Here is a 13804-nt window from a genome sequence, read left to right as displayed (position 1 = left end):
CACATGCCGTGGAGCACCTAAGCCCATGCGCCACAACTACTGAGCCCACGCACCTAGAGCCCATGCTCCGCAACAAGAGAAGCTGCCACAATGAGAAGCCGGCGCACCATAATGAAGAGTAGCCCCTGCTCGCCGCAACTAGAGAAAGCCTGCGTGCAGCAACAAAGACCCAATGCAGTCAGCCATCCAACCATCCATAAACAAATACATATATACATACATAAATTTTATTTTAAAAACTAATAATAGATAGGGACTTCCCCGGTGGCTCAGTGGATAAGACTCTGTGCTCCCAATGCAGGGGGCCTGGGTTTGTTCCCTGGTCGGGGAACTAGATCCCACATGCATGCTGCAACTAAGAGTTCACATGCCACAACTAAGGAACCTGCCTGCCGCAACTAAACCTGGCACAACCAAATAAATAAATAAATATTCACAAAAATAAAACTAGCACATCTTTTTTCACCACAAAGCAAATATACTAGTTTAATTACAGATTGAAATACAGTGAATCACATGATGCACTTATCCATACGGCCCAGCAATTCCATTTCTAGGTATAGAGCCAAAAGAACTGAAAGCAGGGTCTCCAAGAGATTTTTGCACACGCATGTTCATAACAGCACTATTCACAATAGCCAAGAAGTGGAAGCAACCCAAATGTCTTTTGACAGATGAATAAACTGTGGTATATACATACAATGCAATACTGTGTAAACTTAAAAAGGAAGTAAATCCGGTCACATCCAACAGCATATATGAACCTTCAGGACATTACGCTAAGTAAAGTAAGCCAACCATAAAAGGATAAATACTGTATGATTTCATCTATATTAGGTATCTAAAGTAGTCAAATTCACAGATACAGAAAGCAGAATGGTGATTACCCGGGGGCTGGGGGGAAGGAGAACAGGGGAATTGTTTAGAGAGTATAAAATTTCAGTACTGCAAGATGAAAAACGTCTGGAGACCTGTTTTACAACAATGCAAATGTTTTTAACACTACAGAATTGCATACTTAAAAATGGTTAAGATGGCAAATTTTATGATTTTTTTTTTACCATAATAAAAATAAGTATGTGCATTTTTTTTGCAGTATGCGAGCCTCTCACCGCCGTGGCCTCTCCCGTTGCGGAGCACAGGCTCCAGACGCGCAGGCTCAGCAGCCACGGCTCACGGGCCCAGCCGCTCCGCGGCATGTGGGATCTTCCCGGACCGGGGCATGAACCCGCGTCCCCTGCATCGGCAGGCGGACTCTCAACACCAGGGAAGCCCAGTATGTGCATTTTTAAGAATGAAAATAAACTTTAAAAACTTAAACATACTCTACAGAATTTATGTATACTGCAAACATGGTGATTCTCAGTATATTCAGGTAGTAAATGATGTAGAAGCACATCCTTGCTGTTTCTACTGTACTCCTTGGCATGTTGAGTAGAAGGAAACCCAGGAAGTGGGAAAAGGAATCAAAGCAAACTCCTCTGTGCCCTGTATGTATTGGTCTACAATGAAAGCTATTGGTTTAGCTCTTTCTGTACTCTCATTACCCCGGTCTACTCTGAAGTGGGACTAGAACAGGGAGTATGTCAACAGTAGGCATTATTATCCCAAATGTAAAGCTAAGGAAACTGAAGTGGTTAGTTTATTTGCTCAAGGTCACAAAGCTACTAAGTGTAAAGAGGCTATCTGAATCCAGGCTTTCCAACTCCACAATCAGATGTGTGATTCAGTTGCTCTACTACAGACATGAAGAAAGTGGATTCATCAAGAGTTGGGAGTTTTCTCGATAGATAAGAACACTGAACCGACAGACAAAAAAGCAGATATTAATAGAAACACAGCAACCATAAGGTCAAAAATAGAATTTTAAGCCACATAAGGAAGGTACAAACTGGAAAGAGCTGATTAACAGGAAGAAAGAATTGGCAGTCCCAGTGAGGAGAAAGACTAGTGTGTTAAATGAACTAGTGGGATAGGAGATGGCAGTCTGGGAACAGAGCGTTTGAGCCAGTGACTTGTAAGGTGGTGGTGCAGATGTGAGCTAGACCCAGGGTGTGACCACTGCAGTGAGTAGGATAGGTGAAATGAACACAGAAGTCCACTGGAGATTAACTAGTCAAGGAACAACAGAGTCAGCACTGCATGGATATTCCAAGTGTGACACAGGAGCTGGGGTGGGGAAGAAGATGATGGGCCGGTTGCCAAGTTCTTCAAAGAAGGAAGAGGAGCTCGGAAGCTCATCAGTAATCACAAGAAAGCAGCAGCAGAAAATAAAGCAGAAGATGGCAGGTGTCATGGCAACAAGAAAGTCCAGAAAACTTCACAGAACAGAGAGGAGGACACCCACTAAACATGCAGACTGTGAGGGATATGGAGGGTTCGATTAAAGACACCCTTCCCTGTTAAGGACCAACACGAACACAATATCAAGACCACCGTAAATCAGTGAAGACAAGGAAGCAAAAGTAACAGAGAAGAGGCTAAGTATACAAGAGAGTGTGCAGGTTATGGAGCACAAGCAGGGAAAGGGTTTGGGTGAGGGAAGAGGCCTGGATGTCAGCTGGGTGGGACGATACAAAATGAGAATTCAGGAGATGGGTGGGAAGGCTTGGACTTCAATGAGCAAGCCAGGCCAACAGGAATAAAGGCTTTGTACATTAACGCTCATGATATTCTGAAGGAGACTGGACAACTGGGTCTCAGGAGATTTAGCTGTGGGGACTTCCCTGGTGGTCCAGTGGTTAGGACTCCCCACTACCACTGCAGGGGGCACAGGTTCAATCCCTGGTTGGGGAACTAAGATTCCGCATGCCGAGCAGCACAGCCAGAAAAAAAAAGATTCAGCTGTGGCTTGGAAGGGAGACATGGCAGCTGTGGTGTGGGAGGCTGGTCGTCCACTAGCTCATGGGCAGCTGGTGTTGGCAGTGCACGTGGAACCAATGGGCAGCAACAAACATGTAGGAGATAAGCAGTAACCAAGTCATCAACCCGACCCAAGAGGTCTTTGAGGATACAGGGAAATGAACAGAGTGGACTGGCAATGGCTGTAAACCTGTGTAGTAGGCTTCCCTATAGCGGAAACAGACTGTGGTCCACTGCAAGTATACAAAAGGAGGATGGGTTGATATTCCCTCCTGAACTTAGGTGACTACAGCACCCTTTTCTCTAGAGACCCATCATTTTCAGAAAGTGCTCTAAAATTCTGATCCAGGCAGTGATGGATGGACCAGTAAAGCGTACCTAGGCAGAGAATAACATGATCAGATTTTTCCCTGGAGAATATTCGAAGTCTATGGAGAATGGTCTCTTTCCTGGGATAAAACGAAGAGTTGTAAGGTCTAAAATGCAACAAGGAACACTATCCAGTTAAACGTCTAATCTTGGATCAGCCACTTACTTGGGCAACTCAGCATCTAGAGGTAAGACCTGTGGTCCAGTTCTGGCTCTGACACTTAGAACAACTTAGTTAACTTAGTTAATCCCTCTAAAGATTTGAAATGGGACTAAGAGTGCCTGAATATGTCACAGTACAAAGATTAAAAAGATAATGTTTATCTACTTACTTAAATACTCTAAAGCCTGTATAAATATGTGTTATTACTAAAATACCACCATTCTGTTCCAAAATCCACACTCCTAACTCCCACGGCAGATCCACAGATTTTCATATCCAAGGATGTTCAATGTCACATTATACATCAAAAATTCAAAAACAACCTAACTGCCCAACAAACGGATAAGTGGTAAAATACTACACAACTTTTAAAACAACTTTATTTACTGATGCAAAGATGTCCATATGTGACTAAATTTAAAAACAAGATGCAAGTTAAAAATTATGTTTTTATTAAAATTAGTATATAGTCAAAAGTCTGTTTAGATTTTATTAAAATTTGATTTTGAAACTATGTGCACAAATGTTCTAAAATTTGCTGTGGGGACGGTTGCACATACCTGTGAATATACTAAAAACCACTGAATTGTACACTTATGTGGTATATAAACTACAACTCAATAAAGCTAATTTTTAAATGTGTGCACATAAATATATCAGTGTGCACACTCTCAGATGGGTACAAGAGTAAGAAAAAGAAAAGGGATTTGGGAGGAAACATACCAAACATAGCAGTTATCTCTGGAGAGTAGGATTTCAGGGTGGAGAGGACTTTTTGCTTTTTAGGATTCTGTATTATTGAGTGTTACCTGAACATATTGCTTTTGTAATTAAAAGAGGATGTTCTTCTCCTCAGAAGAATGCCGCCAGAATAAGTAAAATAATTCTTGAAGGGGGAAAAAAGTCTAAAATTAAATGTGTGTTACCCTTACAACATTCCTGGACACAGTTTTGAAGCAGAGGTTTATAAAAGCATAACTACTTTTGGTCCCTCATTCCACTCTATGCCAGCCTGATTTCAGCATGATTGTACATATATATACAGCACTTTACACATGAAGCATGCTCTACCATAGCATTCCACCTGCTATTGTTCACAAAAGACCATTAATAGGCCCACCTATTAATGCTCTTCCCAATCAAAGACATAGCACTGATGTGGATCCACACGTCCAGGACAAACTGACAGCAAATGCGAAATTGAAGCCAAGAAATTAACCCAGTACAACCCAAAGGAACTTAGGTGATTACCATAGTTCCCCCTTATCCACGGGGGATGGGTTCCAAGACCCGGAGTGGATGCCTGTCACCACGGATAGTACTGAACTCTATACACACTTTTTTCCTATACATACATGCTTATGATAAAGTTTAATTTATAAATCAGGCACAGAATATCCAAATTGTCAGCAACACTACTCCTGTGCTTTGGGGCCATTATTAAGTAAAATAAAGGTTACTTGAACACAAGCACTTTAATACCACAACACAGATGGTTACTAAGTGACTAGTGGGTAGGTAGCAAATACAGCATGGATATGCTAGAGAACGAGATGACTCATCCCGGGCAGGACAGCACAAGATTTCATTATACTACTCAGAACAGCATGCAACTTAAAACTTATGAACTGTTTATTTCTGGAATTTTCCATTTAATTTTTTGGGGTATGATTGACTTCAGGTAACTGCAACCACGGGAAACGAAACGACAGATAAAGGGGGACTGCTGTATTCTTTCCTTCCTGGGAGTAGAAATATAATCATTAGCTATAACATGCTATTCAGATCAAGTTCTGTGTAAATCAGTCAACAAATATATGAACGGCTCAAACAGGATGAGTGGGCAGCACCACAAAGTAGAAAAAAGAGCATGGGCTTTGGAAGCAGCTAACCTAGGACTGAATTCCAGCTCTGCCACTTTCTAGCAAAGGGACTTTGGGCAAGTTACTTAGCATCTCTGAGCCTCAGTCTCCTCATCTGGAAAATGGGAATAACACCTAACCTCTGAGGGTTGGAGACAATGCCAATAAAATGCGAGAGTGGTTGTTGTAGTACTCATCATTAATGAAAGGCAGTTTCCACAAGATTTGCGTGAAAGGACAGTGTGTTAAAGGGACTCGCAAGGACCAGGGAGAGGGGAGAAACAAGAAAGGGGGAGCAAACTAAAAGAGCAAAGAACTAAAAGATGCAAAATATAAGAGTAAAGTACAATCAGAACTTAAAAGTAAGGTTACACTCCTGAGAGAACACTAAGGGGAAAAAAAAAATCAACACATAATGTAGTATTAACCATCTGAAACCATCTACAAAGCTACAGCTGAAGAAATCCGGGAACACAAGAATGGAAAGTTAGGAACAGAACTAGATGATTTTTCAAAAATAGCACTTTGGGGCTTCCCTGGTGGTGCAGTGGTTAAGAATCAGCCTGTCAGAGCAGGCAAGACGGGTTCAAGCCCTGGTCCAGGAAGATCCCACATGCTGCGGAGCAACTAAGCCCGAGCACCGCCAACTACTGAGCCTGCGCTCTAGAGCCCACGTGCCACAACTACTGAAGCCCGCGTGCCTAGAGCCCGTGCTCCGCAACAAGAGAAGCCACCAGGATGAGAAACCCACGCACCACAACGAAGAGTAGTCCCCGCTCGCCGCAACTAGAGAAAGCCTGCACGCAGCGATGAAGACCCAACACGGCCAAAATCAATCAATTAATTAATTATTTTTAAAAGATGCTCCTTTAAGTACACAGAACATTATTCATGTTTAGAGTTAAAGTCCTTTATCTTCTTAATTGAAAAACCCCTGACACTCATTTAGCTGCCTCTTTTGACTATTCCACACAAACCTATCATTTTGAGAAAGCCTGGTGCAGTGGCACATGCCTATAGCCCCAGCTACTCAGGAGGCTAAGGCAGGAGGATGGCTCGGGCCAGGAGTTCTGGGCTGCAGGGTGCTATGCCGACTGGGCGTCCGCACTAAGTTGAGCATTATTGGGGTGACCTCGTGGGAGTGGGGGACCACGAGGTTGCCTGAGGGGTGAAGCAGCCCAAGTTGGAAAGAGAGCAGGTCAAAAGAAAAATGCATTAGAATCCAGTTCTAATACAACTTCTTATCACATTTTGGATGTAAATAGATTTACAGAAAATTGGAAGGGACACTAGAGCTCTTGTAACCCACTCACTTCAGCTGTTCCAGCAAGCAGGAATCTCACCCATCTGAAATGGATGCTGTAAGAGCCTCAGCTAAAACTCATTTAGATCTGCTTATATGCATGTCTTGCCACGTGACAGAATCCTTGAGGGCAGGGAGATATCTTGGTTATATTTTCCAGACCGGTCTTGATGGTCAAGACTTAAAACCTAGTAAATGGTCACTAAACTGAGCTGGATAAATGGCTTCTGCTGTGATTATTTTTATAAAATAGTACCACTCCTCTCTCCCCTTTCTGAATTTCCCCTTTTCTCTTCATCTCAGCTCAGACTCCTCCTTACTTCCCAGGAGAGAGTAGGTTCTACCACCTCAAGGAGAAATGTGAAGAATAAAACTGTTACTCACGGGAGGACGTCAGGATGGTTACCAATGAGTCTGCTCATCGACACACAGAGCCTTTCGTGTAAGTCATGGTTGACTTGGCCCCCAGCTTTAATGGCTTCAGCATTCCTTTCCAGCAAATCCAAAAGGAGAGGGCGCAGCTGGCGGCCAACCAGCACAGTACAGTCCTTATCCAGAAGTAACTGTGCTAAGGTACTCAAGATACACTGGCGATCTTGAGGTGTCCACACCTGAGAGAAAGGCAAAACAAAATTTCTACGTAAATGATTTTCATTTCTACTGCTACAGGAGAACAGAGTCCTGGCTTAAAATCAAACTATCTAATTGCCAGACTTCACAACTGAATTTATCTTATAAAACATGGTGGGGTTTTTTTTTGGCAATAGAGGATTAGTTAATTGAATGTAAACGCTGTTACAAATAAGTTTCAGTCCACTGGGGTTTGAGGTAAAAGGACTGACACCAGGATTCCATGTAAAATGCTAGATAGCTTCAGCTTCCTTGAAAAGTAATGTTTCAGAGTCATAACAGTTTCCAGGGAATCCAGTGTTTCCCCCAACACCTTTGTCTTGGAGGAAAACAGGAATTAAATGAGAAAAAAATAAAGTGCAGTTAGTATGCAAAACTGCCAACTCTCTTGAGGAAAGAATAAAGAAATCAGTTCCTGGAAATGAATGATGATATATCCCCATGAAGGCTTCAGATTTTAATAAATAAACAAGATAGATCCAAAGCAGACAGCCACACTTTGATATGCAAGATGAAATAAACCACAGAATTCTAATGCCTGGGCTCAGTATGTCCATAAGCATAAAAAGAAAAACTGAAAAGTATGTAAAAGGTCTCATATTGCTTGTGTGTATGCAAGTCCGCACAACCCTTGCTGCTGGGCAACGTGACAGTGGTTTTAAATTGCCTGAGGCGTATACCCCTGACCCAGCAAGCCCAAGGCTATGAATTTATAGCCTAAAGACTTTGACACTAAATGGTTATCTGTAAGAGTACAGCTTGGGCACAACCTAAATACCATATTCAAAAATATAATAATTTTTTCCAAAGTTCCAAAGTTGTACTTGTAGGTAGTGTTAATAATTTATTCCATTTTATTACTTACTAGTGTTTCACCATATGAGCATACCACAACTTGTTTATCCTTTCAAATGTTAATAGATATTTGCACTGTTTTCAGCTATCATCAATAAAGCTACCATCAACATTCATGTACAAGAGACTGATGGACATATGTTCATTCCTCTGTCTTTTTTTGGTTTTTGGCCACACTGCACAGCGTGTGGGATCTTAGTTCCCTGACCAGGGATCTAACCCGAGGCCCCTCCAATGGAAGCACGGAGTCTTAACCACTGGACCACCAGGGAAATCCTTCATTACTTTTTTTTTTTTTTTTTAGCAAAGTATAGTTGATTTACAATGTTTCAAGTGTACAGCAAAGTGGCTCAGTTATACATATATATACATACATATGTATATATTCTTTTTCAGATTCTTTTCCACTATAGGTTTATTACAACATATTGAATATAGTTCTCTGTGCTATAGGGTAGGTCCTTGTTATTTATCTATTTTATATATAGTAGTGTGTATCTGTTAATCCCAAGTTCCCAATTTCTCCACCACCCATATTTTCGTTCCTCTTAATCTTTTTATTACCAAAGAGTGAGATTGCTGGGTCACACAATAACTGTATGCTCAACTTGATAATACACTTTGGCCATCCCGCCGCATGGCTTGCAGGATCCTAGTTACCCAATGAGCGATCAACCCGGGCCCTCGGCAGTGAAAGCAGAGTCCTAACCACTGGACCACCACGGAATTCCCTAAACTTTTTTTTTTTTTTTTTAACATCTTTATTGGGGTATAATTGCTTTACAATGGTGTGTTAGTTTCTGCTTTATAACAAAGTGAATCAGCTATACATATGCTCCCATGTGTCTTCCCTCTTGCATCTCCCTCCCTCCCACTCTCCCCATCCCACCCCTCCAGGCTGTCCCAAAGCCCCGAGCTAAAATCCCTGTGCCTTGCGGCTGCTTCCCCCTAGCTATCTACCTTACTACGTTTGTTAGTGTGTATATGTCCATGACTCTCTCTCGCCCTGTCAAAACTCACCCTTCCCCCTCCCCATATCCTCAAGTCCGTTCTCCAGTAGGTCTGCGCCTCTATTCCTGTCTTATCCCTAGGTTCTTCCCTAAACTTTTATTTTTAACTTAAGAAAAAAAATTTTTAGGGCTTCCCTGGTGGCGCAGTGGTTAAGAATCCTCCTGCCAATGCAGGGGACACAATTTCAAGCCCTTGTCTGGGCATATCCCGCATGCCATGGAGCAACTAAGCCCATGCACCACAACTACTGAGCCTGCCCTTTAGAGCTCGCGAGCCACAACTACTGAGCCCGCATGCCACAACTACTGAACCCCACACGCCTAGAAGAGAAGCCACCTCAATGAGAAGCCCATGCACCACAAGGAAGAGTAGCTCCCGCTCGCCGCAACTAGAGAAAGCCCGCGCACAGCAACAAAGACCCAATGCAACCAAAAATAAATAAATATAACAAATAAATTTTAAGAAATTTTTCAATGTTTAACAGAAGTTGTCTTCCAGAGTATCTGCACCATTTCACATCCCCACCAGCAATATCTGAGCGCTTCAGCTGCTACATAACTTCACCAACACATAGTATTATCGGTCTTAATTTTAGCCATTCTAGCGGAGGTGGAGTGGTATATGGTATGAAGTATTTAATAGCCATTCATTTATCTTCTTTTGTGACGTATTTATTCAAATCTTTTACCCGTTTTTAAATCGGGTTGCTCCTTTATTAACTATGATGGTGTTTGTAGATCCTCTATAACAGCTTGAGGAAGTTTTGCTCTATTCCTATCTTGTTTTTGTCTATTTCTTGAGTGAACTTTGGTAATTTATATTCTATGAATGCTCCTGTCATCTAAATTGTCTAATTTATTGGCATAAAATTTTTCATATTAGTTACTTATTTTTTTATTCTTTTCAAACTCTGTAATGGTGGCCTTCTTTCATTCCTAATAGCTTGGATTTTTCCCTTTTATTCTTGGTCAATCTTTTCAAAGAATCAACTTCTGGTTTTACTGGTTTGCTATATTGTTTGTCCATTTTCTATTTCATTCGTTTCCACTGTTATCTTTATTATTTTCTTCCTTCTATTTATTTTGCGTTTAATTTGCTCTTCTTTTCCTAATTTCCTAAGGTGGAAGCTTAAGAAATATCACAAATTTCAAACCATTTTTTCCAAATGTAAGAACTTAATGTTATAAATTTCCCTCTAAATGTTATGAATTTCCTTCTAATTGTTGTTGTCTGCGACCCACAAACTGTTTAAGCTATCATACAGTTTAAAATATTTTCTGATTCTCCCAGTGATTTCTTCTTTAGCCATCAGTTTCTTTTAATCTTCTTATTTAATCTCTAACATTTAGGGATTTTTCCCAGCATCATTTTGAGGGTTTTCCCCCCTAATTTAATCTCATTGGGGTAACTGAATATGCCTTGTATGATTTCAACTCTCCTAAATTTGTTGAGACTTGTTTAATGGCCCATCTTATGATCTATCTTGGTGAACATTCCAGATGTGCAGAGTATGTATTCTGCAATTACTGGACACAGCATTCTATAAATGCCAGTTAGGTCAGGTTTGTTGATGGTGTTCAAGCCTTCTATATCCTTACCGATCTTCTGTATTTGTACTATCAGTGACCAAGGCTAGAGTGTTAAAAGTCTCCAATTATAATTTTGAGTTTCTCTATTTTTCCTTTTCTGTCACTTTTTGATTCATGCATTTTGACATTCTGTTATTCGGTATACATATATTTAGAGTTTCTTTCTTAATTTTGCACTACTGACATTTGGGGCTAGATAATTTCCTTGTTGTGAAGGCTACCCTGTGCACTAGAAGGTGTTCAGCAGCATCCCAGGCCTCTACACTCTAGATGCCTACAGCACACCCCCATCACAAGTTGTGACAACCAAAAAACATCTCTAGATTTGCTCTAGAAAGCAAAATTGCCCCCAGTTGAGAACCAGACAGGGTAAGAAAAAAAAAATTTTCAAAAAGAAAATGGAAATATGATGGACAGAAAATAGTTTCTTTAAAAATTAAAAAAAAGCAGTATTTCATATACCATTTTAGAAAGCTTGGATTTTGATTCTGGAGATAGTGGGGAGCTCTTAGGCAGAATGGCAATAGATTCAGATTTGTCTTATTAATGATAATTTATATTAAGTGACCAGAATACGGATGGGAGATAATAGCTAAAGGGAACAGGGCCTTCTTTTTGAAGTAACAAGTGTTCCAAAATGGACTGTGGTGACAGCTGCATATATGTGTGAACAGAGCGAAAACCACTGAACTGTACACTTAAATGGATGAATTATATGGTATGTGAATTACATGCCAAAGCTGTCTTTAAAAAATTATAATTATAGCTCATATGTATTGATTACTTACTATGGGTCAGGCACTGTGGTAAACTCCTCAAATGCATTATCTAGATCTCACAACAATCTTATTTGTAGCAATAATAACAGCAACCCGTTTTATAGACAACACTTACTATATTCTAGGCATCTAATCCTCATAGCAACACATAAGTAGGTAAAATTATCCCCATTTTACAGATAAGGAAACTGAAAAATAAAAAAGGGGTAAGGTCACAAAGCTAGGAGCAGAAACAGGAATCCATGTCACAGAATCTGGCTCCAGAGTCCCTGCTTTTAACTACTCTCTGTAACTATTTAGCGGCTACCATATGTAATACATATCATATCAAGAAACTGAGACTCAGGAGAGTTGAGCAACTTGTGGGAGGACCCAAAGGCAGTTAAATAAGAGAACAGAGGGACTTCCCTGGCGGTCCAGTGGTTAAGACTCCAAACTTCCACTGCAGGCAGTGCAGGTTCGATCCCTGGTCAGGGAACTAAGGTCCCGCAAACCGAGCGGCCAAAAAACAAAACAAAACAAAACAAAACAAGAAAAAGAGAGAGAGAATGGATTTGATCTTCAGCCGTACTTCAGCCCCAGTACCCACGCATGCTCTTAAGCACTGTGCTCTTCCTCAACATAAACAGTGATCAAAGAGGTAAGGTGTGACTCTGTGATTTATAAGAAATACAAATCGGGTCTTCGACCCTATTCCTGGCCGAGTTCCTAAAACCCCTGGAACTTCCTGTGATGAGAGAGAGAGAGAGATAAAGGTGTCTTGTTATGTTAATGCAGTGAATTGTGGAAAGCCGCTAAGATGGGAGCTGGTTGCCAGGAGAACCAATCATGTGATTAGAGTATGGGAACTTTCAGTTCTGTGCCCTCCCAGGAGGGCAGAGGGGCTAAAGATGGAGAGTTCAATCACCAACGGCCAGAGATTTAATCAACTGTGCCAATGTAAGGAAGCCTCCATAAAAACCCAAAAGAACATGGTTCAGAGAGCTTCAGGGTTGGTTGTCCTAATAAGTAAAACATTTCTCTGAGTTCTGTGAGCCACTCTAGCAAATTAATCAAACCCAAGGAAGAGGTCATTGGAACCTCCAATTTACAGCCAGTTGATCAGAAGCACAGGTGACAACCGGTGTGTATGTTGCAGGTGGGAGAAGTCTTTTAGGGCTGAGCCTTTACCCTGAAGAATATGATGCTTCCTGCAGATAAACGGTGTCAGAATTGAGTTAACTATAGGACACCAGCTGGTGTCTGAGACTTGCTTGGCGGTGGTAGAAAGAACACCCCCACGGTGCAATTAAGAGTCAGAACTGTAGGATGGTAGAGATAGTAGGGAGGAAGCGAAAGGAACAGATCCAATACTGAGTAAGGAAAATCAGGAGGACTTGGCTATATGTGACAGAAAAGGAGTGAAAAGGGACTGGATAGAGAGACAGTGGTGTCACCAGCTGAGATAAAGAAAAAAAAAAGGAAGCACAATCCTAAAAAATTCTTACTTCAGATCCCAAACTCCATGAGAAGTAATGTTTCAAAAACTTTGCTGGGACTTCCCTGGCAGTAGAGTCGTTAGGACTCCGTGCTTTCACTGCAGAGGGGGCCTGGGTTCAATCCCTGGCTGGAGAACTAAGATCCCACAAGCTGCGCGGCTTGGAAAAAAAAAACAAAAAAAACCTTTGCTTTCCAGTAAAAATTATTTTGCTTCCCAAAATAGAAGAAAAATAGAATGACAACACAATCAACTCTTCTCTGAACGAAAGGCTTGAAACTATTACTGAAAATGGAAAGGAACACACCTGAAAAACATCTCTCAGATTGGATAAAATCTGAGAGAGAAGGTGAGACAAAGAAAGGGGAAGCACAGGTGTCCCTATCTCCTTAATTCAACTAAACTTTCAAGTAGCTTTTAAGTTCCTTAGCATCATTATATAGTCTCAGAATCTACCTGAGTGGTTCACACTTCAAAATATCAGATTCTCTTAAAAACGGCTACAAACCACTTTTCTCATTTTACTCCCAATACATAAGCACCAATTTTATATCCAATTACAGTGGAGAATCATAAATAAATCCCCTATTGTCCACGGTCCATAAGCCCCAGCTGCAGAACCTCTGTTCTAAAATGCAAGCCCACTTACAGAAAAATACTTCTAGCCACAATACATAATTCATGAGCCTGTCACCACAAGCTCACTGTCTCATACAAACTGATCATCTCTTTCCTTAGTCCAGCCCACCAAAAATCTGTTTTCTTTCCTACACCTCTCCATTTATGTTAGTGATTCCCTTCCCTGGGGGAATCACAAGCCGGATAACCCCAGGCATATCTTCCACTGCTCCCTCCCCTTTGCTATACACGTTCATTTGTTGTCACCAAACAGAAATGCCTCTCA

The 13804-nt window shown here is 41.2% G+C and overlaps 1 protein-coding gene across 3 annotated transcripts in view; it reads right to left on the bottom strand.

The window, feature by feature from the left end:
* Positions 1–13804, bottom strand: part of MDN1 (midasin AAA ATPase 1) — a 153021-nt gene that overhangs the window by 137789 nt on the left and 1428 nt on the right. For all 3 annotated transcript variants that reach the window (XM_032650959.1, XM_032650961.1, XM_032650960.1), the window contains exon 2: positions 6944–7170. In XM_032650959.1, the coding sequence (XP_032506850.1) occupies positions 6944–7170 (227 nt within the window). The remainder of the gene's footprint in view (positions 1–6943; positions 7171–13804) is intronic.

Source organism: Phocoena sinus, chromosome 12, assembly GCF_008692025.1.
Source record: "Phocoena sinus isolate mPhoSin1 chromosome 12, mPhoSin1.pri, whole genome shotgun sequence".
In the NCBI taxonomy this organism is placed as follows: Eukaryota; Metazoa; Chordata; class Mammalia; order Artiodactyla; family Phocoenidae; genus Phocoena; species Phocoena sinus.
The sequence above is the reverse complement of the archived record's forward strand: the minus strand, read 5'-3'. Positions and strand labels throughout refer to the sequence as shown.